The sequence below is a fragment of the Tachypleus tridentatus genome, chromosome 7 (assembly GCF_004210375.1).
Source record: "Tachypleus tridentatus isolate NWPU-2018 chromosome 7, ASM421037v1, whole genome shotgun sequence".
Taxonomy (NCBI): Eukaryota; Metazoa; Arthropoda; class Merostomata; order Xiphosura; family Limulidae; genus Tachypleus; species Tachypleus tridentatus.
This window is the reverse complement of record NC_134831.1, coordinates 71,056,789-71,082,151: the sequence shown is the minus strand read 5'-3', so window position 1 is coordinate 71,082,151 and position 25,363 is coordinate 71,056,789. Positions and strand designations below refer to the sequence as shown.

The 25,363-nt window shown below is 33.2% G+C and overlaps 1 protein-coding gene across 9 annotated transcripts in view; it reads left to right on the top strand.

Moving 5' to 3' along the window:
* Positions 1-25,363, top strand: part of LOC143255938 (EF-hand calcium-binding domain-containing protein 4B-like) — a 59,677-nt gene that overhangs the window by 30,475 nt on the left and 3,839 nt on the right. For 4 of the 9 annotated variants that reach the window (XM_076512389.1, XM_076512392.1, XM_076512386.1 and 1 more), the window contains 10 exons: positions 3,989-4,255; positions 6,227-6,347; positions 8,236-8,301; positions 10,239-10,322; positions 12,811-12,882; positions 14,743-14,829; positions 18,357-18,487; positions 18,949-19,029; positions 20,021-20,135; positions 24,359-24,469. In XM_076512389.1, coding sequence (XP_076368504.1) covers positions 3,989-4,255; positions 6,227-6,347; positions 8,236-8,301; positions 10,239-10,322; positions 12,811-12,882; positions 14,743-14,829; positions 18,357-18,487; positions 18,949-19,029; positions 20,021-20,135; positions 24,359-24,469 — 1,135 coding nt within the window. The remainder of the gene's footprint in view (positions 1-3,988; positions 4,256-6,226; positions 6,348-8,235; positions 8,302-10,238; positions 10,323-12,810; positions 12,883-14,742; positions 14,830-18,356; positions 18,488-18,948; positions 19,030-20,020; positions 20,136-24,358; positions 24,470-25,363) is intronic. The other 5 variants (XM_076512394.1, XM_076512390.1, XM_076512391.1 and 2 more) reach the window with 5 other exon arrangements.

Below are 25,363 nucleotides of genomic sequence, written 5' to 3'. Positions count from 1 at the left end.
AGAGAGAAAGCAGCCAGTCATCACCACCCACCGCTAACTCTTAGGCTACTCTTTTACCAACGAATAGTGGGATTGACCAAACATTATAACGCCATCACAGCTAAAAGGACAAGCATGTCTGGTGCGACGCGGACGCGAACCCACGACCCTCAGATTACGAAGTCGCACACCTTAACCCACCTGGCTATGCCGAGCCGCAAAGATAAATCTGCATCTAACAATAAAAAAAAAAAAAATAATTACATTATTTTTTACGATTAATGCTATTAAACGGCTTGTGATTATTTGCCTTACACAACAGAAATTATCTAACCTGTCAAACTTCTATCACATGCCACTCTTTGAGTTCTTAGGTGGGTTATAAAACCCATTTGTTGTTTCATATTCACATTTGTACGAGTTTTGGATGGTAAATATAATTTACCTCCTTTTTGTTACCGACAAATGACAGAACACACGCTGTTTCACCAGCCCCGTGAAGGTAACGTAATTAATGTCACTCCGTGTGCAGGTATTTTTTCTAGATTGTTCTAAACTGAAAGTTTCGAAACGTTCTTTTCCTCAAACCTGATGACTGAAAATATTTGGTAACTATAATACTGAATTTATAAGAAATCAACCAGAAGAAAATATAACTTAATATTAAACCCAGAGAATTAACCAGCTCAATGAAAAAATCTATAGAACAAATTTCTAGTCATCTTACTAACTGTTCCAGTAAGAGAAATAATACAACGTGCATAAGTGTACAACATTTCTATATATTTCTGAACGTAAGTGAACTAAAAACTTTAAAAAAACAAATACCAGCTAAATAGAATATATTTTTTATCCATTTAAAACTAATACTCCTATTAAGTACGCAATTTTTTGAAATAAACATTAAAACTAAATAAGTTTGTTTGTTGAAAATCTACTCGACAGCTACTTGTGGTAGCCGTCCCTAACTTACATATAATACACTAGAGGGAACTGCTAACTCTTAGACTATTTTAATCGAATAGTAAAATTGACTGTCACATTATAATAAATCACTCACGGCCGAATTAGCGAGAATGTCTGGTGATTGAATTAGATTGGTTTGTTTTGAATTTTGCGCAAAGCTACATGAGGGCTATCCGCGCCAGCCATACCTAATTTAGCAGTGTAAGACTAGATGGAAGGCAGCTAATCATCACCACCCACCGCCAACTCTTGGATTGCACTTTTACCAACGAACAGTCGGATTGACCTCACATTATAATGTCCCCACGCCTGAAAGGGCAAGCATGTTTGGTGTGACAGGGATTCGAACCCGGGACCCTCAGATTATGAGTCTAGTGCTTAACCATTTGGTCATACCGGCCCAGATTGAATGGGAACCCATGTTCCCCCTAACCAGGCCATTTATGTCATCTAAGTGAAATAAAATTACTTTCAAAATTTTAATAATTAAAAGAAAAAGCTAAATAAACTCATATGCATAAGCATTAGGACACTAAGCATGATTAAACATCACAATAATTTATTCATGAATTTCTTTTCCTCACCAAAACCCTAACTTTCGTGACGAAAAGATTAAAAATTAGTTCAATCTATTCTGTTATTCGCTATTCCCGCCGCATCAGATCAAAATTAATTCACTAAATATACCATAATACTTGCTAGATAGACGCTTCACCAATTGAAATACTAATAAATATATCAGGTCATCCCTTAAGTAATGTCCAATTTTAGGTTCAGAAAAAGAGAAAGTATTTCAAACTTTTTAATGTATTTAATGAGTAATGTATGTTCCATTATTATTAATTATTTCCTGCTAACGACTTACAAGCTTCTGAGTGCCACTTCTATAAAATTATTAGGGTTTGGAACAAAAGAATGTAGAGAGAGTAGTTTTGACATGTTCATGTGTTCCAAGTTCTTTTCCGTCAAAACAATTCTGTAAACTTCGGAATAGATGATAATCAGATGGGGCAAGACCTGGATAATGAAGAGGATATTGAAATTTTTTCCAGTCTAGCTCTTCAATCTTTGCAGATGTGATCCTTGCTGTATCGAATCATGCGTTATCCTGGTGTAACACAGCACCTTTACGACTGATCACAGCAGGCCTCTTTTCTTTCAATGCAACATTCAAGCACTTTAACTGTTGACAGTAGAAGTCTGATGTAGCCGTTACATTGAATGGCAGCAACTCAAAATGGATCCCACCAAACGCTTAACAAGACCTTCCAGGGATGGAGGTCCATCTTGGGCTTGCTTTAGCCAGTGTACCTCCACCGAGCCATTGTCTGCGATGCTTATCATTTTTATAAGATACACATTTTTTCATTTCCAGTCACTAACCTGTCCAAAAAGTGGTGAGATACATTCACAAAAGTGTTCACTCTTGCTCTAAAGTTGGCTGTCAAATCATAGGAGACCCATTTTCCAAGTTTTTACACCTTTCCAAGTTGTGACAGATGACAGTGAACTATTGAATTGGTTAAATTAAGATTCTGTGCTAGTTCTTCAACTATTTCAGCAACTGCAGCCAGCAGCAAGTCATCATTAAACTCAACAGAACGACATGAACGTGGCGCATCACTTAAGCTGTGGTCACCTGATCTGAACTTCTGAAACCATCTTCGACATTTTGTTTTCATTGAGAGACTGCACCATAAACACCTTGAATGTTTCGTGTAGGTTCTGCTGCACTATTGCCTTTTGAAACTAATAAAGCATTATGTGCCTAATGTGCTCCTCTGACACATCTATCTTCATAAGGGTTTATTTGATTAATAATGTGAAAAAGTGGAGTTGAGTTAGTTTTGTTTATTTGTCTGAATATTTTTATACACGTCCTTCCACAAAGTTTAATCATTAAAGCCTTCTACAAAGATAGAAATGATGATACACTTTCTGTATTACATTTTCGTACATAACTTATGGGATGACCTGATACATACTTCTCACTTAAATACGCCCGGCATGGCCAGATGGTTAGGGCGCTCGACTCGCAATCTGAATGCCGCGGGCTCGAATTCCTGTCACGCCAAACATGCTCATCTTTTCTTCCGTAGGGGCGTTGTAATGTTACGGTCAATCCCACTATTCGTTTTTAAAAGAGAAGCCCAAGAGTTGTCGGTGGGTGATGATTACTATTTACCTACCCTTTAGTCTTACACTGCTACATTAGTTACGGCTAGCGCAGATAGCGCTCGTGTAGCTTTGCGCGAGGTTCAAAAACAAACCTTACTTAAAATCTATTGTTTCGGTATAGTTTAGCAATAACATAGATACAAATTCCAATCATTAAATGTAGTTTCATCACTCTCAAAACTTAGGGGTGACTTTCTTCTGTGAAAGCTCTTCAACTGTTTTTACAGGACAAAATTGGTTTGTTACATCTATGATAGTTTACATCTCGTGGTTTTTAGATTGTTTGAGCTTCATTGTAGATTTTAATTTAAATACAACATTACTTCTAATTATTATACATATAATAACATTTTTTATGCTCCACTTGTACTTATTGTACTTTTACTCTAGTTTAAAATCCATGAATTACAATAATTCTCCACTCTTGCTTTGTATGGTGTGTATGTTTTCTATTTACACTACACTATGTGTTATAATAGGTAGGTGGATGTATGGTGAATTTAACACAAGTGGATCATGCTTTTTTCGTGGACTGAGCGTGGAGCTTTGACTAGCGCTTCGGGTTCTGATCAGATTTTCCGTGTGATATTACTGAATACGCTAAGTACTTCCATCTGTGAACACGATTTATAATGCGACGAACAATCTTACCATTGCTTTTAGAAGTAACCGTTTGTGTGTGGGGTGATGTTGTCTGATTGTTTTCCTTTTAGTGAACAGTTCAGAATTAGTTAAGTCTTTGTCTAACTTTAAAAAGTCTTTCTGACCGTGTAACCCATGTGTTGAATGATATGCTGGTCAGGTTGAAAATACGTCTTGTTCTGGTTTGTTTGTTTTTCTTTATACACTGACTTTGTTTTCACAGCCAATCTTCCCTTCGTAGTCCGCTAAGTGAAGTTCGCATCAATTCGCCCAGTGAAATAGAGGATGACTTTGAAGTAGATGATTTTTATTTTGAAAACAACCCAGACGTGTCTAAAGAAAACTTCATCCAGAATAAGTTAAACTTGCAAGTACCTGTTAAAAATGTTAATAATACTCTGGTCAGGCCATCGCGAGGTAGCACTTCGGAAAATGAAGAAGATATCAACAATGAACATGAAATTAAATCACCTCCTACTAAGCCTGAAAGGTAAGTTTCTTAGATACATCAGACCAACAGAACATTAAATCGATTTCAACCAATGCTTCTTAAAATCACTAGACCTAAAGATCATGTCGTATCCTCGAATTAAACCTAAAAGTTAAGCTTCTTACATACATTGGGCCAACAGAATAATAAGTCACTTCCAACTGACGATGAAAGTAGTTGTGTAAATATAATCAAAGCATTAAAAGTTTTTTTCTAAGCAAAAAATTAAAAACTTTATTCTGAGATGATATATGAAGGTATATATTGAAAGGTTAGCAGCAATTTTCCCAACAAATTTCACAACTTCTAAATACCAACAGTTAAAGAATATGTAAGTCTAGCTTCGCAAGAGAAAAATATTTGATTCCAAGTTGTTCTGTGACTCCAAGATTTTACGCCTTACCAGAGGGATCCATAAAGTAGACATTTTTATAGATCCATTGTGTCAAATGTAGGTTCTTCCTATTAGAGAATAGTTAGATTTTTAACATATAAATTCTGTTTTCTTAGAGATAAAAAGAGTTCTTCTATCAAAACCCCCCGCTAGTACAGCGGTATGTCTCCGGATTTACAACGCTAAAGTCAGGGGTCCGATTCCCCTCGGTGGGCTGAGCAGATAACCCTTTGTGGCTTTGCTATACGAAAAACACACACACACACTCTTCTATCAAAAACTATGTAGAACAACTCAGCAAGGTGAATCTAAGTACTGACGATATGCTTGTGTCTTTAACATTATTTCAGTATTTACGAAAGTACCAGTTGATAAAACTATTAACTGTTTTAAAGATAAAATACTAATGAATAATATCTGTCACAGAAAGCTTAGGTGTGATAAGTTTAACGAAAAACTTGTGTAGAAAGTTAATTTTTACAATTTAATTATTAGATCTATAAACATATTGAAGAATAAATAAGTATAAGAATAATGTTAAAAATAAAACTGAAAATTCTGAACCAGCTGAACATGTAAGTCACACCATTTAGTGGGAAGAAAACTGTTATTTTGGCGCAACTGAATTATATAACGGCCAGATATACTAAAGAAACTACAGAAATGCACTAAAAGTAACTACCATACCTTAAATAAGAATAAAATATTAGAAAGTCAGAAGGTGAGGTAATATTCTTTAAATTTGGTAAGTAAACTAAGTAATATCATGATAAATGACTTTTTGTTGTGTGTGTATGTATGTATATATATATATATAAATATATATGTATGTGACTTTTGTGTGTTTACTAATTGTGATTGTACACTCCTGAGGACGAGACGATTAGACGCCAAAACATGTTGTCTCTTTTAATACTTTTTAACATATCCACAGTACAAGAGGGATGACAATAATATAAGTTGGTCTGATGTTTTTTGGTGATATAAGCAACTTCATTGGCTATTTCAGAATAAAGTTTTTAGCTGTGTTCTTGAACACGTAGGTCGTAGTATGTTTCTCGGATTTACTAAACCAATAGAACGTACTAAATCCGTCATTTGATAACTTTTAATGTATGTTTCTTACGTATATGGAGCCAACTGATCATTAGATCACCCCAGCTAAGGATGAAAGTATGTATTTTAGATACATCAGAAAAACAGAAGATTGAGACACTTAGTGTGAAAGGTGTTTATTTAAATCCTCTATTAGCTACATAGCAATAAATAATTTTATCAAGCACGAAAGGCTAAGCTTTTGTTTATATACGCCAAAATACAAAAATATTACAAGACTAATGGTTTAAACATTTTTATAGTCAATTATTTCTAATAACATTTTAGTTTTATATACGTAAAAAAAAAAAAAACACGGGAAAGACCTATTCATGTTCGATGTTGAAACTTTTTATTGAGAAAATGACATGATTTACGATTTTATTTAACTACTTAATTTAATAGGCTTAGTGAGGTTTAGCGATCTAGACGTATAATGATATAAAATAACATTTCTTTCGTAATCATTAATTCTTCACCAGGCAGCTTTACAAAAAACGACAACCAAAAGATGACAATTATAATGAAAAAACATTTAAATCAACTCAAGAGTCAATATCAGAGAAAACGTTTATACTTAACAATCTAAACCAAGAACGAAAGGTAAGTGGATTTCTTACATGTTAATAAAGTTCAGCTAAAGAAAAAGTAAAATATGTTAGAAATATTTTTCATGTTTTTATTTTTATTTTGTATATGGCAACAATTAGAATTACCCCCTAAATAATTTTAAATACCTTCAGTGTTTAAAAATTATTGTAATACGAATTTATTTACAAAATTCAAGGAAAATAACAAATCGTTCTATAACTGATATATATAAAAGAAATTAGCATTTTATTTGAATAGTAAAACGAGAATAAGCAACAACAAGTAAACCGATACCACTATTGATATTTATAAATACATTATTGTATTGTTTTACTGCATCACACATAAGAACTTTATTTTTACTATTTATGTCTCTTTAGTGTTTTTAATTATTGTAAAATATAATCTGATTAAATTTAGCACTATTGTTTAAAAGGTGAAAAAAGTTTATTCTACATAATATATTTACGCGTTAGTTTTTTTCTGCTAATAATTTACAACGAAACTAAATGGTACCTTTAGTTATCTTTATGAGTTACAGATCTGTTTAAATAATCTTAATTTTAGCTCTATAATTTATTTATAATGAACTAACCGCTGCACTATGCACAGCACTTTGAACCATTTGCTTTTGATGCGGAAGCTACAATATACCCCGAAAGCAATGCACCTATTTTATTAACTATTAAAGTAGTCGGTTTACTAGTTTTGTGCAATGCTATTTTAAAAATAGTGAAGTGTTTTATGGGTCACTCTGTAGATATATTTGTGTTATTTAACTGAGAAAATTCTGTCAATATGTTAATGCTGCTTGCACTGCTATTTTTGACCTTAAGATATGCTCTAGCTACCTTCATATTTCTGCTCAATCCGCTTCTACTTCTTTTTACGTTTTATTAATAAAAATAAATATTTACTGCAATAAAATTTCAACCAATAGCCGTAAAATATTAAGGAGCAATGACTTCCAGATGAACCGATATTCTTTGTTCTGACCCAGATTTTGATAAACACCACCTAACGGTTCAATTGTAAAGCTCTTACAACCGGCCGGGCTCTTCGTTTATTGGGGCCCAGCATGGCCAGGTGGGTTAAGGCGTTCGACTTGTAATCCGAGGGTCGCAGGTTCAAATCCCAGTTGCACCAAACCTGCTCGCCCTTTCAGCCTTGGGGGAGTTATAATGTTCGGTCAATGCCACTATTCGTTGGTAAAAGAGTAGCCCAAGAGTTGGCGGTGGGTGTGATGACTACCCTCTAGTCTTACACTGATAAATCAGGGACGGCTAGCGTAGATAGCCCTCGTATAGCTTTACGCGAAATTCAAAAACAAACAATCTTCGTTCATTTCTGTGGTCTTAGCAGATATCCCGATGTGGCTTTGCTATAAGAAAACACACACACACGCTTCATTCATTTAATAGTTAAATAGCTCGTTCAGTGTATACACTGAATAAATAAACACTCGCTAAATACTAAATACTCTCGTTAAAGCCTTTCGACGTCTAAATTCGTTTATATGACGGACGAAATGAGGATCTAGATTACATCTTGTGTATCTCAGGACGGCTGGTATGGATATTAACACTTCAAATTAACCTGGAAATGATCTAAGAATTCGAAACGTCGTTCTCTGCTTTATTTTAGTGAAAATGTTAACACCCATACCAGCCGTCCTAAGATATATTTTTACTTCAAGTGGGTTTCTCGTCATCACGAATAAACTACATCTTGTTTTAATGGTGTAAAATATTAACTTCGAACCTTTTGCAAACAATTAAGACTGATTCACTGTTAAAACGCAATAATAAAACTTCTAAAAAGTTATCACTTGATAGTTATTAGTTATGAAATGTAAAATAGTAGCGTGTGAATGGATCTTTTATGCTATTTTGCACTTTAGCAAGCAATTTGGAAGGTGAAATACGTGGTTTATCCCGCTGCCATATCAGAGACTCCAGCTACTGAGGTAACACATGGTAGTCATCTTAATGCATGTGGTCTTTTACTCTGTATTCACGCTAATGCACAGTGGTTCCTATTGTTTCATGTTTAAACGTAGAATGTGAGTTTTCTATACGGATTTATTGCAAACGTTTCTTGTAATCAGTTATTACAGTTCTCACGTGTTTTTGTAAAGAAAAAAATTAACAAGAAAAATTAAAAGGAATTATTATAAACAGTTAAAAACACGTCTTTCAAAATTAATCATTATATGAACTTACATTGCGTTTAGGTGTACGCAACGTTTATTGTTTCCATTCATTGGATTTCGACAAGAGCGTGAACCATCTGAACGTTCACTCTATAAACTGATTACATGTTTTCGTCAGTACTTCATCATAAATTGTCTTGTTTGTTTGTTTTTAAGCGCAAAGCTACATGGTGATTTATCTGTACTCTGCTTGTTGTGGACATGAAAACCTCTTTACTATAAGTTAGCGAAAAACACGAGTAATTGTTCGTCTTTTACATTTTTTACATGAACTTTATGTCCCCCGCTAGTACAGCGGTATGTCTCCGAATTTACAACGCTAAACTCAGGGGTTCGATTCCCCTCGGTGGGCTGAGCAGATAGCCAGATGTGGCTTTGCTATAAGAAAAACACACATGAACTTAATTCCTTCTAAATATTTTGTTATTATTTTAACCGACATCAGAACTTTAGCTTCTCAAGCATTAAGTAAATAAAACTACGTTTTTACACTGAGTTATTACTACATTCTTGTAGATATATTATATTATGACAATTTTTTTTTACAAGCTCGCTTTCGTGTAGCTTTGCGCGAAATTAAAAAAAAAACAAAACCAGATAGAAGCGCCCCAATCGTTTCCTACGCCTGTTCACTTAAAGAATGACTCTACTACGACAAGCACACTGATGAAGCTCATTGTTCCTCTTCATTCACAGTCGTATAGACTTCAATCCTCAATACAAACAATGTACCCTCAGCTTCAAAGTTGAAGTTGTGTTCCGCAAACCCTTAGCCCTCAGTACAAACAATTTAACTATCATACCCATCCAATCTTCAACTTACTAAACGAACTACAGTTACGTTACCAAGGGTAAAAAAACAAAATCCGGATGTTTCTTGATACAATGAAAGATAAAATATTTATTATTAGCGAAACCAATCAGATTTCATTGTGCCAAAAAAAAGTCATTTTTGTGTTCTTTACTCTTAATACAGTAGAACAATATGTCTGGAAAGAAATTACAGCTACATTCCCAAAATTTCCGTTCTTACTATATACGTTAATTAAATTTCGTTACACAATACTCATCTTTAATCTGTTTTCAGTAAAATAATTGCAACAATAATCATTTTGTTAAACCTCAGTTCGATGAATCAACACCCAGTAATTAATTGTTTAACCGCACATTTTACCTTTTACAATATTTTATCAAAATTAATAAAACATATAATAGAACATTTGTTATGTTATAATGTTTAGTACCCCCTGATCCTCCGGTGGGGCAGCGGAAGATTGCGTATTTTGAACGCTAAAATACGAGGTTTGATTCTCCGAAATGGACAAAGAAGATAGTTAATTTGGTTTAGTTGTAAGTTTAAAGGCTTATAAATCTAAAAATTGAGATTCGATTGCTGCGTTGGGCACAATACCGATAACCCAGTGTGCAGCTCTGCGCTTATCAACAAAGAAATAAAATCTTTAGTGACATCTTTTATTAAATGTTATCAAGTTCTTTCTATTTTCTGTTCTTCAGGTGTGGTCGCACGCAGGTTAATGGAATTTTAATAATATTTTTTCACTCAGGTCTGTTTTGTTTTTTTTTGTCATGAAAGTAGTGTATCCAATTTTAATAAGTTTCATAAAGGTATGAATAAATAATACAGTGCATAAATCATAGGTACTTTAAAGCAGTAAACGTTTTTCATCAAGGGAAGAGACAATTGGAAAGTGAAGAGGACCTTCAGTCCTGTTTTGGATGGACAAGGCATATGTTATTCTTTTCCTGAACATGAGGTACTGAACTACTACTCTTACTGAATCTTTTTCTCACCCAGTAAACCTTAACATCTATTCAATACAGTAGATTGTTCGCGACCTATGAAGTAACAATTTACTCATTCATACAGTTAGTCCTCGGGCATTCCACTGAACCTATGACTAAGCAGGTTAACATTATAGAGCATCATTTAACAATTCAGTTGAATAGTGGGTTTTTGAAAATGTGGGTTGTTCCTAAGATTGACTTCTTCTGAGATGGCTTCACTAGAGGACATTCCGACATAAAGTTTTCCTATTTTGCATTTATACAAACATGGACGACTTTGAATCTTAGTTTTATCAGAAAGAGGTCGAATGGTATAAGTAAGGCAAGGAAAGGTGTAACTCTACAGAAGAAAAAATAAGTACTTCATAAAAGAAGTAGAAAACTTATCACCATGAATATTCCAGATATGCAAAAGTACATTGTACTTAGAATAAGAACCTCACTCCAAACTGTAAAAGAGATCTTTCGCAAGGATTTAGTTCTACAAATGTGATGCAAGGGTAGTATTCACAAGCATCTCCCAAAGTGCACACTTAAATGGAAGACCAACAGTGCAAATGTTTCTGACATGTGTCAAATGGAAGTAATGTGTTGTCATATGGGACGAAGCATAAATTTACTTAAGTGTCTACAAATGTTTAGGCATGTTAAAAATTATAATGTAGCGATAAGTTAAACACTCGGAGACTCGAAAAAAATATCAAGGTAAATTATGGAAACTGTCAAACTAACGTACTGACTTCATAATACTGCAATAAAATACGGTGTCGTGCCTTTAACACAATGTTTCCATCCACACATTTACATCAACATGTTAATTATTATACAAGATTCAAGTACAACGAGAAATTCACGATCTACCAATCTATTTATTGTTCAAATGGATTTTTGAAAGTTGTCATCCATACGTGGTGGATGGACATCACAAAGTATGAAAAAGGGGACAGCATTAGCCTTGATGTCTTCTGCAAAAACCTATTGCAGTGAAAATAGTGATGCAGATATATAGCCCATAACCACATGAAACAATATCTTTGATGTAAGAAGGAGTGTTAGGCTTAGACACTCATCCCTGTATCATTACCATAGTTCATAAACAACGGTCTGTATGTATAATCTCAAAAAAATAAATCATGCACTTTATTACATACAAAATGGAACAAAAATGTTGACCTTAAACATTTTAGATATATTTGCTATACATTATATTTTATATTAATGTTTTTATTTAAGTTTCAATAAAATGTATAGGAATGCACGATTATTGTTGTTAAATAATATCGATGATAATTTATTTTACAAAACGAATTCCAGATGACCAGCCAGGTGATTTGACATGCATATTTAACTAGTCTGTAAAAGTAAAGAAATATATAGCAGTTTGAACAACAACAGAATATGCATTATATCAGAATGACGAAAATATTTGGGCAATTTCATTAAAACATTAAAAAGTCAGTCAGACACAATAAGTCATTACAGAATGGTTTAAAGTGTCAAAAAATGTTAGTAGGTTGTAAACTCGATTTTGGTCTAGAAACACAGTTGGCTGAAACACTGAACATGTTAGACCTTTTTAAACAACTTCACAAAACAATTACCATTTGACAGCATGAGTTCGGTGCAACCAATGGACCTCAGTTTCCCAATTATATCAAAACATCCAATTGTTTGCTTCACCCTAATTACTATAACCACAAAACAATCCATTTTTAGTGGTGCCAAGAGCGTGTAGGTTAGCCAATTGAGATATGGCTGTATTTTTTCTTCACGGAAGAACTTCCTTTTTAACACTATAATTAAATATATGTACGCTTTTGGAGAGTGGTCAAGACCATATCCAACCCACTTTCCACAGAGGAAAGCTACACTTGTAGTTGCACAATATTCCTCTTAACAAGGATCAATATTAGTGGTCACACAAGCTTTCATGGCATACAAGGTTCTGTAAATACCAGTGTATAGAGTATTGAAACCATTAGTATTGTCATACATAGGTGCGGTTAGTTAGCAGAAATTGGGTACCGAGAGAATAGAGTAACAAGTACGCTTGCCAGATTAGAGTTTTATTAAACATGTATATTTTGCCACATGTGATGAACTTCCAAGCAATGTTAATTAATTGGAAATAGTTCTTATGGAGGGATTGGGGCCGTATTACATCAGCAGCTTTGTCATTCAATCATTTCAAGTATCCAGACTGATGAAATACTTACATTAGTATCCAAAGTACAAAACGACTTTTTAACAAATGGTTTCCGCATCATTTATTGGGTTTTTAATTCATTAGTACAGAAAGAATAGTTTTAGACATGGGCTCCAGTTGTGAGAACTTGCATATCAAATCATGTGACTGGTCGTCATATTTTTGTTTTCATAAAAGAAATATCAAGAACAAACATATAGCATTCAAATAAAGAATAACTTGTACTAATGCGATTATTATTCGACTAATAGGAAACGTGGAAAACCAAACGTAACCTCAATCATGCTCTAAGTAGCAGTGATCTACCCGAAACAGAAGAAAAGGTAAAACTTGTGGTTTTAATCTGAAACGGTTTCCCGAACATTTTTGTCGTTAAGTATTGAAAATTGAAAATTCGAGGATTTTACTGGTGCCATTTTTCAATGTGTGATTTTTTGCAAGACTTATGGGCAGCTAGCTAGGGCGCCCGACTCGTAATCTGAGGGTCGAAGTTTGAATCCCCGTCCCGTCAAACATGCTCGGCCTTTCAACCTTGGATGTGTTATAATGTGATGGTTAATCCCACTATTCGTTGATAAAAGAGTAGTCTAAGAGTTTATGATGGGGGATGATTAGCTCTCTTCTCTCCTGTCTTTCATTGTTAAATTAGGGATGGCTAATTCTAGTCCTCGTATAACTTTGCGCAAAATTCAAGCTAAATCAAATCATAAGCTTTCCCGCAGGTTCGTAAATATCACTAACACTCGTACCTTACGAAGGCTCAGTTCTTGTCCCAGATCTTTCTCAAAACACTGACAGTTCTTGTTTTATCTATTCTTAATCGGGAGAATCCTTGCAACAGATTACATTATAAGAAATTTATATGTTTAACACTCTTTCTGGCGTAATTAAACCTTTACTTTAATGTTTTCCATTAGTCCAGTCGAAGCTTTGAAGCAGTAGAGTGTCTATTGGAGTTGCTTGAAGGCAAGCCTATAACTGGAAGGCTCTGTCCCCACTCCTCATCTGATAAATCAGTATTAAGCCTTTTAAGCTTTTTCAATTCTCCCTACATTGTTTCTTTTATAAACATGATTATTTTAAATAAATAGAATAGTCGTATTAAGAAGTGCCACCATTAGTATGAGACCTAAGGGTTGTGTTTGATTAACACTAATTTGAAACAGCATTCAAATCACCACGAAACTGTGCAAAATTAATCAGGGATAATTCCGGCTTTTTTGATAATTATAAAGAATAATTATCAAATATTTATAATTTATAATTTATAATATTTTAAAAGAATAATAAATATTTCTTAAAAGCAAGAATAAACTTATTTTTTCGTATTTAATAATACTTGATCTTCCGATACACTTCCATTGTGAACCTTCCTTCCTCCGCCAAATACAAAATCATAGATGTGCAGTAGCTTTCTTTATAAGATAATAGCTTGAAACGAATCTATTTATACTTACAACTTGGCTAGATGCTTTTACCCTCTGAACAAAATATTTAATATTACGGCAGTTTCTCACAATAATGTTTACTGACAGAAAACTGGGCTTCAGATGAGTTTTATACGAATTAAGTTGGAATAGTACAATGAGAAACTTTTTTTTCATTTTGAAAAGTATTTTCTAAGCCTAATCAATGTGTTTTGTTTACTTGAAAATAAGCTTTAAGGAAGTGATTGGCTCGTCTTACTTTATGAAATATAGTAATATCAAAGAATTTTCATGATTTTAGTTTCAGTTGCGAGGGTAGGTGTGAGAAATTATAATTTCACCATCTGAGAAAATTGAAGCTTTATGGAAAAGTAAGGACTTCGCAAAATAGTATTTCCTAATCATTCTTTAAATTTATACTTCCAAGCAAATGAAATAGAAATGAGTGTGAAAATTGCACTGAGACTGATACAATTTCCATGCTATTCTGTAAATTGAGTGAGGCCTATAATAGATTAAACTTTGGTATAATACGGCAATATTATTGAAGAATTGTTATTTAAATGGAATGGAATGTTTTCCTGTTATTGCAATGGTTATTCAATGTTATACATTTGTACATAAAACTATGCCATATGATGTCATAGCATTGGGTTAATCTGTAAAAATAGCATTGTTAGAAGTGTGAACGTGTGCTATGTTGTGCTTATAAGCGTTCAAGTACTATTATTACCTTCATGTTTCACACATCATCAGGGTTATTGGAAGGTGAAGCTTTTTCTTTTTCCCGCTACCATGGTTACTTTAAAACTACCCGAAGAGGAACAAAATGAAGACGAGGAGGTAAATTTAATCTATTGTCATTCCACCACGTGGTGTCGTTGTTTATTATCTCGCCAAATATCGTCTCAATAAAGAAATGATCAAACTTTTCTTTGCTGTCTTTTAAGTCTCTTAAAACATTTAGTGTGGAGTATTAAAGAGAAGTGCATCTAGATAAATGCTTGATGCTTCAAAAAAGATGTTTAACTAAATATTTTCCTTCAACTTTATTTTTCATTTCCAATGGCAAGGATATCTAAATATTATTTATTTTGAGATCCAAATGAGAGGATCATTGGTTGAAACTTCATCCAGTTTCATCTAAGAGTTCCTGTTCATAGGCCTGACGTATTAGTTCTTGTATAATTACGTGTATTGAATGTTTCCGGAAAGATGGCTAATGCTGGTTTTATCAACTATAAACATAAGGGATTTTAATGTAAAAATATTATCCAAGCATCATAAAAGAAGCTATATATGAGTAGTGAACTTGCATTCGTGGTGTTAAACAGGATTACCTGTTTCGAATACTTTGTTTTAAATAACTCTTTCTTGGTCGTGTAGTTGCTAGTATTCAATGTGTATCTACATAAAACATGTTTCGGATTGAGTTTACATAACTCAAAGACGCTGTAATTCACTTATTTTGCTACAGTGTAAAAGAGCTTGTGTAATTCGAGTGTGAAGTTAAAAAAATAGCAGTTTATATATATATTTATATTTTCATTCAGAAGACGATATTTGGAGGTATTTCTGTTTTTCATTCTTTTAGTGTTCATGGATTATATTTGCCTGCTTATGCATGAGTTGGTGTTAAAAACTTCGTATATTTTGAGGTGTTTCTGTTTTTCATTCTTTCAGTTTTCATGGACTATATTTGCCTGCTTAAGCATGAGTTGGTGTTAATAATTCCAGATATTCACGAATTTGTTGTAGTAAAGAACCAAACAAATGTATACGTTTTCTATACTTTATAGCATGTACACGTGTGTGTGTGGGTGGGTGTGTAACATTTTATCTATTAAAGCACTAAGTTGGTTCACTTTTATAACAAAATCTGGAACTTCATAAGCGGATCAGAACTATGATGTATGTGTTTTGTAAATTGTATTACGCATGAAAATCTTGGAATTGTTATTTTTCCTCAACAAAATAAATAAATCAGTAATTCTCATGCTGAAAGATTCAAAACTTATATCGTAAATTATCGCGTATTATGATATAAGCGGGTCGATTATATTATATTAGAATAATACCTTTTATTGTACAAGTCTGGATCTACAGGTTAACATATCTTTTTAAAATATATTGTTACTGTTCATATGCCAAACACGTCTTTTAAGTTATAAGTAAAACATTGTTTCATTTAAGAGTTCGTAATCCACTTCACAAAAAAACCGCCATTTATAACAAATAAACTTCAGCTGAGTTTGTCATTTCGATGAAATCATCTGTGGTTGTCAGTGTGTTTCAAAGATTTTGACCTTTCTGGGATTAATTTTCTGGGGCAAAAAATTTCTAAAAGTCACTTGAAAATTCTTATTATCTGTCCACAGTGATTTTTTTATACAGCCGGTGTTTGTGCTCAAAATTTTTTGTACGACAGATTTTGTTCCTCAAGTTCGTTCTTTATACGACAGATATTGTTCCTCAACTTTGTTCTTTATACGACAGATGTTGTTCATCAAGTTAGTTCTTTATACGACAGATGTTGTTCATCAAGTTAGTTCTTTATACGACAGATGTTGTTCATCAACTTTGTTCTTTATACGACAGATGTTGTTCATCAAGTTAGTTCTTTATACGACAGATATTGTTCCTCAACTTTGTTCTTTATACGACAGATGTTGTTCATCAAGTTAGTTCTTTATACGACAGATGTTGTTCATCAAGTTTGTTCTTTATACGACAGATGTTGTTCATCAAGTTAGTTCTTTATACGACAGATATTGTTCCTCAACTTTGTTCTTTATACGACAGATGTTGTTCATCAAGTTAGTTCTTCATACGACAGATGTTGTTCATCAACTTTGTTCTTTATACGACAGATGTTGTTCATCAAGTTAGTTCTTTATACGACAGATGTTGTTCATCAAGTTCGTTCTTTATACGACAGATGTTGTTCATCAAGTTAGTTCTTTATACGACAGATATTGTTCCTCAACTTTGTTCTTTATACGACAGATGTTGTTCATCAAGTTAGTTCTTTATACGACAGATGTTGTTCATCAAGTTAGTTCTTCAAACGACAGATGTTGTTCATCAAGTTAGTTCTTCATACGACAGATGTTAGCACTCAAGAGTTTTTCTTTTTTTCCTTTCCTGGTAAACAATGATAAGAGCTTGTTTTTGAAGAAGATGCTCATGTTTCTAGAAATTATCATGTTATTAAAAATAATAATATATTTTCTTTCCAGGAACAAAACAAAACAAAAGCCATTCTGAGAAACTGTTAATATTACTAAACTACAATTAGGAAATCAGTCCTTCGACATCAAGTTAAGTGTTTGACAAAAGTGAGATTTGTGAGAAATGTGAACTACATCAGCCTATCGGCTTAGCCCATAAAAACAATATAATATAAAAAATTAATTTAAAACACAAGCTCTACGAGGCTTTACTCTAGAATTAAATTATTTTACTTACTTTTTGCTAGTTATACTGTATTACTCATGAATTAATTTTGTGTTGGTTTTTGCATGCCAGCTTGTTCCTACAACTATTAATGGCTTTGAATATCTTTTTTAATTTTAAACCTGCATGCCTTGTAAACGCTTTTATGCACATTCACAAAATATTACCTGTGCTTTTCTTTCGTGTTTGTGAGTTTTTCAAAAATATTTCCAATATCAATTATATAAAGAGATTAATTAATATGTTGCAAACGTTATCCTGATTAGCCGTTTAAAATGTATGGAAAAATTATATGTTAAGATCAGATTACATAATTTTGATAACTCATCTGTCTTTAAATATTTGAGATAGATAACACAGGTCTGAGATGGTTTAATTTTCTTCAAATTTGTACATGTTCTATAATAATAAATGTATGCTGAATCCGAAAATGATATCCATTTTTCTCCTTCACGTACAAATTTTTCACAAAATATCATATGTACTTTTACGTAAGTGAACCATTTTCATTAAAATCTGGTCACATATTGTTATGCTTAAAATGTTGACAACCACTGGCTATAGATTTCTCTGGACGAATCGCGACGTGAGTCTTATCATTCATTCTAGAATACAAACGTAATAATAAAAAATGTCCATTGAGGTAAACAAAATAATAACTTAAAATAACTAACAATTTTTCTTTGTAATTTGTTAAAAATTGTTACGATATATAAAAAAATGAATATTATTTTCGAAGTCTGCGTAGCTTAACTATACAAATTAATTCGAGTAACATTTGGAAAAACTTAAATTCTTCTTAACGTATTTTTTTTCAAGATGTTTAATAATTACTTATCAAAATACTGGGTTTTAATTTATATTGATGTGTTTGATCATTCTTAATTGTATATAGTTACTTGTGTTTCTAAAAGCTTCCTGAGGAAGCCAGTCCAGAAAGGATTTTTAAAATCGTTTTTATCGGAGATTCAGGTGTAGGTAAAAGCAGTTTTATTCACCGGTTCTGTCACAATGCTTTCAAAGCTACCTTCAGTGCTACCATAGGTAAGTGATTTATGTTGCTCTGTGTATAATGGATTATAATAAGCTTATTTCATTGAAGTACAGAGGGCTAAATAAAGATTTGTTTGTATACAAATATTGTACAGTAGTAGAGATTTTTATTTTATTTTTGACAGAAATATAGATTTAACTTTTGTAGATAAAGTAATCTTCCGAAACGGCATCACTCGGATATGCCAATTTCACATCTTCAAACTAGTTTGTTGTTATGATGGGTAACACAGTCCTAATTTGTATGATGTAAAAATGTGATTTTTGCTTGAATTGTGTTTTAACATTGTATATCAGAACTGAAGTGTTTCTTCTTATGTTATTCAGTACGAACCTTTTTTAGTCTTTCATTAAGATACTTATTGCTCTTACAGTAAAAGTTCGCTGTTCTTTCTTTACGTTTGACACCTGATTGCAATACATTCAATCTGTTCTGTATTCCATACATCATAGGGTAGATTTTCAAGTGAAGTCAGTTAATGTAGATGGCCGTGTGGTGGCGCTTCAGCTGTGGGATACTGCTGGACAAGAAAGGTATCGTTTTCCACTACAAGTCTTTGTCTTCTATTAAATAAGTTACGAGATTTGACTCAGAAAAGTTATAAATATATTCAAGAATTAGAATTGACGCTAAGCATTAAATTTTTAATAGAACTACACAGGACCATATCTTCTGAATGCTTTTAAAAATCATTTTTTATGACTAATATTGAAAATAATTTAACACATTTAGCGTAATTCAAGTTCTGATCTTGAAAAATTTCCACCCGTTGCACCTTTTAGTGTTTCTCATGTTTTACGAAGTCTTACTGAACAGTTTCTGTGCTTGGATTAAGTAGTTTTAAGTAAAAGTTGAATATTTTAGTTTTGGTTTCGCAGTATTACCAAACTTTTACATTTCTTTTTTACTGAATAAAACTAATACTTCAAGAAGTAATGATAGACAGATTGATGTTTTTAGTTTCTGAAATATTAGTTAATAGTTATATGTTATTATGTTCATAAATATTACAAGACGTATCATTTTTCTTAATTTGAGCATAGGTTTGCTATGAGTTACTTTAAAACAGTTTAAAAATTGCACACTATTATTTTTCAACTTGCACAAGGTTTGTAGATGAGCTACAAAGTTTTAAAATATTTTAGCTCATCTAATGATAAATCTTTCAAAGAGCTTAAACACTAGTAAATATTTCTTGATGATAGAATATGTTAAATTTCTGTTTCATTACCACAGTTTCATACTTTAAAATTCTTAGGTACTTCTCTGATTTTTGTTGCCATTTTTTAAAAATTCCAATGTGTCACACTATAGATTATGTTGTGTTTTAATGTTCGAAGACATGCCATGTTTATAAGGAATTCTTATATTTCCTGACTCAGCATTAAGGCAGTAGGCTTACTAGGGTACAACTCAGGTTTTGATACCCGTGGTGGGCAGAACACACATTATGTAAATATGCACTTAACAACAATATCAGAAGTATCTTAATATTGCTAACTTTTATTTATTTATTTTTTTCAGATTCCGAAGTATTACCAAGCAATATTTCAGGAAAGCAGATGGGGTTATTATTATGTACGATGTGACATCAGAAATGTCTTTTAAAAGTGTTCGAAGTTGGATATCTAGTGTTCAGGTAAATCAGAAGTTTTGCCAATATACATTTATTTGGAACAAAACAGTAATTAGAATAATCAAACATACTTTTCAGCAATAAATACAGTAAGTTCCGATATTTAAATGATTTAACTATTTTTTATCGAAATTTAATTTTTCCAGAACTCCTTGTATTTTCAGAACGATACACAACTTAAATACTAATGTTTCAGTGAAAATATTTCTTTCCATCTGTTACTGAATATTCCAGATAGTTAAAAAAAACGTATTAGCTTTCGAAATATTTACATGTAAGTAATAAACCAAATATCCCATTTTTTTCATATTTATACCTCACCTTTTAGCTCACCTACTGAATTCAGGATTTAGTTTCTTAATAAGTAAGCTTTCCTTAATTCTGGAAAAGATATTAAAATAATCTTCAGATTAGCGAGTTGCTTACATACCTTTTACTTCATTACCACATATCGTATCATACCCAGTGCCGGATCGAGACGATCGTACGACCTAGACACCTTCTTTTCGTAGGCCTCAACAGCCGTATAAGTTATATCAATTATCAAATATTAACTTTTAAGGACAGTTTTCATGGACATATAGTTTTCGCAGGCCCTCAAGTTTTCGTAGACTCTAGGCACTGTGCCTAATCAATAAGTCGATCCTTTTATATTTTGTCTATCACGTCACTCATTCTGAAAAAGTGACCCAAGAACTTGGGTAAAATAACGTATTTTGCTATGTACGATACGTAGGAAACATCAACAGTAATAAGTATGATTTCATATGACATTAACAGTATTTTCATTTATTCGTTGTGTAATTCATACTTTAGAGCAGAGGTGTGCAACATTTTTCGTCGGTGGGCCATATAACCAACTTCATCAATCAAGCGGGTCCACTTAAAAAACAAGCTTATTCGTGTACATGCACAATAAATTAAAAAAAAATTCTCAAAATGCAAGCAATAATATTTTATATTTTTGCATGAGTGATCATTTTAGTGCGACACTTGAAATTTAGAGTCCTTGCAGAGCTTGTCAATATCAGCTTTGACAGAAGTGGTTGCCACTCTTAACTGACTGGTCAAATGTTCATCAGTCAGCTGACTTCTACATTTGGTTTTGATGAGCTTCATTTTGGAGAAAAATTGCTCACAGCAGTAGGTGCTACCAAAAAGGGAGGCAATTCTTTGTGCATGACGGGACAAATTGGGAAACTTTTCACGTACACAGAGTTTGTAAAAGTCTAGCAAACTGTTTTCAGAGAATTTCCTTTTAGTGTCCATGTCAGCCTGCAGTTCAATGAGTTCCATTTGGCAATCATCAGGACTGTCTTCCACTGCCAAATCAAAAGATTGAGCGAACAATTTCAATTTAATTTCAGTTTGTCTGAAATCTGGAAATCTGTTTGCAAACTCATCACGCAGCTTTTGTACACTGGTTCCATATTTGGTGCAATCCAGATTAGGAAATTCCAGTTTCCTGGTTGCAAGACATGTAAAATGGGTCAATATGGCTCTTCTCAACTGAACCTGGAAAAGTTCCAATTTCTTCTCAAAAGCACAAATATGCTCAAACAACTTATTCACAAGTTGACTTTTCCCTTGTAGTTTTAAGTTTAAATCAGACAGATGCTGTGTAATGTCTGTGAGGAATGCTAAGTCATTCAGCCAGTTCTCATTGCTCAAGAAGTCCACATTCTGACGTTTGCTCTCCATGAAGAACTTAATCTCCTCTCGCAGATTCCAGAATCTCTTCAAAGTAGCAGCTCTACTAAGCCAACGTACAGCAGAGAAGTACAAAACATCTGAATACTCACTGTCCAGCTCATCTAAAAAGTTTTAAATTGTCGATGATTTAATCCTCGTGTTCGAATATAATTTACGCATTGGACGACATTTTTCATGACTTCTGCAAAATCCAGAACTTTGGTGCACAAGCTCTCTTGGTGAATAATGCAATGGCTTACAACTACGTCTTGTGCTCCAATTGCAGTTAGAAATTTCTTGGTGAATCCATTTGTCCTACCTGTCATGGAAGGAGCACCATCTGTTGTAACACCACATAATTTATAAGGATTCAGTTCAAACTTTTCTACAACCTTAAGCACTTGTTCACAAATATCCTGTCCTGTGGTTGTGGAGGAAAGGCTTGCCATATCTAAAAACTCTTCGAAAACATCAAAGCCTGCAGTAACAGCTCTGATGAAAATGACAAGTTGGGATGTGTCATTGATATCAGTGCTTTCATCCAAAGCCAGACTGAAAGCTTCACACGAATTCAATCTCTCTTTCAAAGTTTCTTTGATGTCCTCTGAAAGATCTTTTGTCCTGCGTGAGACAGTAAAGCGGGAAAGGCTAGTTTGCTCCACCAAATATTTTTTCTCTGGACATGCATATTCTGTGAATATTGTTAAACAATTTTAATAAATTCTCCATCACTGAAAGGCTTTCCCTTTTCTGCCATACATTCACAAAGCTTAAAACTCAGTTTTGTCACCAGTTCTGAATTTTTCTTGAAAGTGGTAAAACACCTTGTTGCTTTTCAATGGATGTTTTAAATGTTCAATTTTGTCCTTTCGTGCCTGACCAACAATTTCATCAAACTGAGAGGAGTGCTTAGTTGCGTAATGTCGCTTAATATTGCACTCTTTCATGACTGCAATTGTAGTTTGACAGACGAGGCAGACAACACCTTGATTATGTGGGACAACAAGATATTTTGTGCACCATTCACTGTTGAGTAACCTTCCCTCATCATCAATTTTTCGTTTCTTAACTGCTGACATTTTACTAGCCCTGAAATCAAAACAAAATTATTCTCACGAAAATAGCAAAGTAGAAAAAACATAGAATTTATTTACACATGGAACCTCTTATGGACAGAAACACATGTTTCTAAATTGGCATCCCGATCATAGCCTTCCGGTACTTAAATTAATTGAGAATAGCAAAATACAGTGTGACCTCGCCTATTCGCGGTTCGCCATTCGCGGCCCCGCATATTCGCGGGTTATGCGCGAACTGCGTTTTGTAGGTCACAGAGACTGAAAGGGCTTTTCGAGGAGATTTCTGTTGTATTTACTCAATCAAGCCGTTTTATCAATTGTCGTCTTCACCAAACAAGATTGGACTGCTATTGGCTGACTGCCTCAGCTTCCCCAACAACGCAAACGGCAAAGCACAGCCAGGTAACGCACGGTACAATTTAGTGAAATACATAACAGTATGCAATATTGCTACATTATTACTGCATCAATGAGTATAAGTATCATTAGTGTTTGGGAAGCATTTCATATAGTATATAATCGCATACATATACGTTTTAAAACTGCATCCAATATTCGCGGTTTTCGCTATTCGCGGAGAGTAAAGAACGTAACCCCGCGAATAACGAGGTCACACTGTACATAGAATCAGATGCATCTGAAAGCAAAAATTTTAATAAATTCAGTAAAGTCACAACAATATGCTAAATAATAATCAATTTACCTTCAATCTCTTGTAGTAACTGTAAAAGGTAATAAAATTTTCACCAATAATGAATGACGGACAGCAGAGGTTAGGGAAAATTGTCGCCAGCGGGCGAAGGCGAGGTTCAGGACATGATGTTGAGTCGTAGACAATAGTGCTAGTGCACGTCACCTATTCATGCCCTAAGGAGGCCGACCAATCGAATTCGGCCTGCTCCTCTCTAGCAAAGATAATTTTAGAAGTTTGTCGAGTCGAAGCCTGGGAATCCCGTAGGATCGATGCTTTTAAAAATATTCCATTTGCGTTGGATTACAGATCAGGCCACATGGTTAGATTACAACAACTAGGGCCACACTAAATGGCTTGGCGGGCCGGGTTGTGGCCCGCGGGCCGCCTGTTGCACACCCCTGCTTTAGAGAGATCCTGGAAACCAACAGCTATAAAACCACAAACAATTTTCGTGTCTAAATAATTAATAGAATATGTTTAGAAAAACGATCGACTTACAGTCTATATATTTTATATTCTGTAGCTTTTATTTCTAAACAAGTAAATGGCACAAGGAATCATTTTGAAGATACGCATATCCAATTAGTTTTGACACGTTATTCAAAGTTTACATGACTATTAAATAGAATATCTCGATAAATCCTTCGTTACTTAGTTGTTTTAAACATAAAAATATACTTCTTTATTATTAACTTGTTACTGAAAACAATAAGTAATAATTCTTAGGAAATAAAGGGCAGCAATAATTTTTAATTTTTCAGGAAGACGCTGACGACAAAATCGTTCTAGTGCTTATAGGAAACAAATCGGACTTATGCGAAAATGAGAATGATCGGGTAATTCAAACAAAAGATGGAAAACGGCTAGCTGAGGTAATACATCCTAACCTATGATGTTATTTGCATGCATTGGAATACGATCAGACAGATTTACAATTTATTAGTGACAAGTTTTAATATCTTATTAATGACACCAGAAAATTTAACAACATATCTGTTTTAATTTCCTTGTTAGGACAAGATACGTCTAATGAACTAGAATTTTAGAAATCTACACTGGAAATCCAAGCTAATTGGTTATAATAATAATTACCAACAATATATATATATATATATATTAAGACAGACATATAGTACATATCGCTATACGTTGCAAATCTGACTTTTTACACAGTTTGTTGATTTAGAAAAAAGAAATAGGAATGTATTTAATTAAACCTATGATAGTAGTATTATAATAACTAGTATACTTCATAGATATGTGTCCATCTGACGTAATAACTTCAGTTTTATTACGCTTTGTTTTAAGTTAATAAAAATCTCGTTAGATGACATTTAAGTGTATTATGATATAATGATTTTAGTACATGACGCAAAAGCCAGTTTTTATATCTTGTAAGTTAAGTTCTATTTTTTAATGTTACTGTCATTAACAACATTAATTAGAACGTGTGGTGCATATAATTTACTAATAGTTACTAATATTTTTTTATTATGTGTTGTATAATACTGTGATTATTTTATATTATTAACCTTTTAAGCTGACTGAACCTCGTGAGATTGCAACCGAAAATGAACCTACCTGAAGAATCATTGAAAAATAATTATAAAACATTTTTGTTTTGTGGTTTTGCTTGCACCTAATTAGAAATTTATAATACATACAGATTTTTAATTCTATCCTATGTAGATAAAGCGCTTTCGTCAGATGGTAGGAACAATTTATCAGATAGTTTGAGATTTAAGAACTGTTTTATCGAAATTATC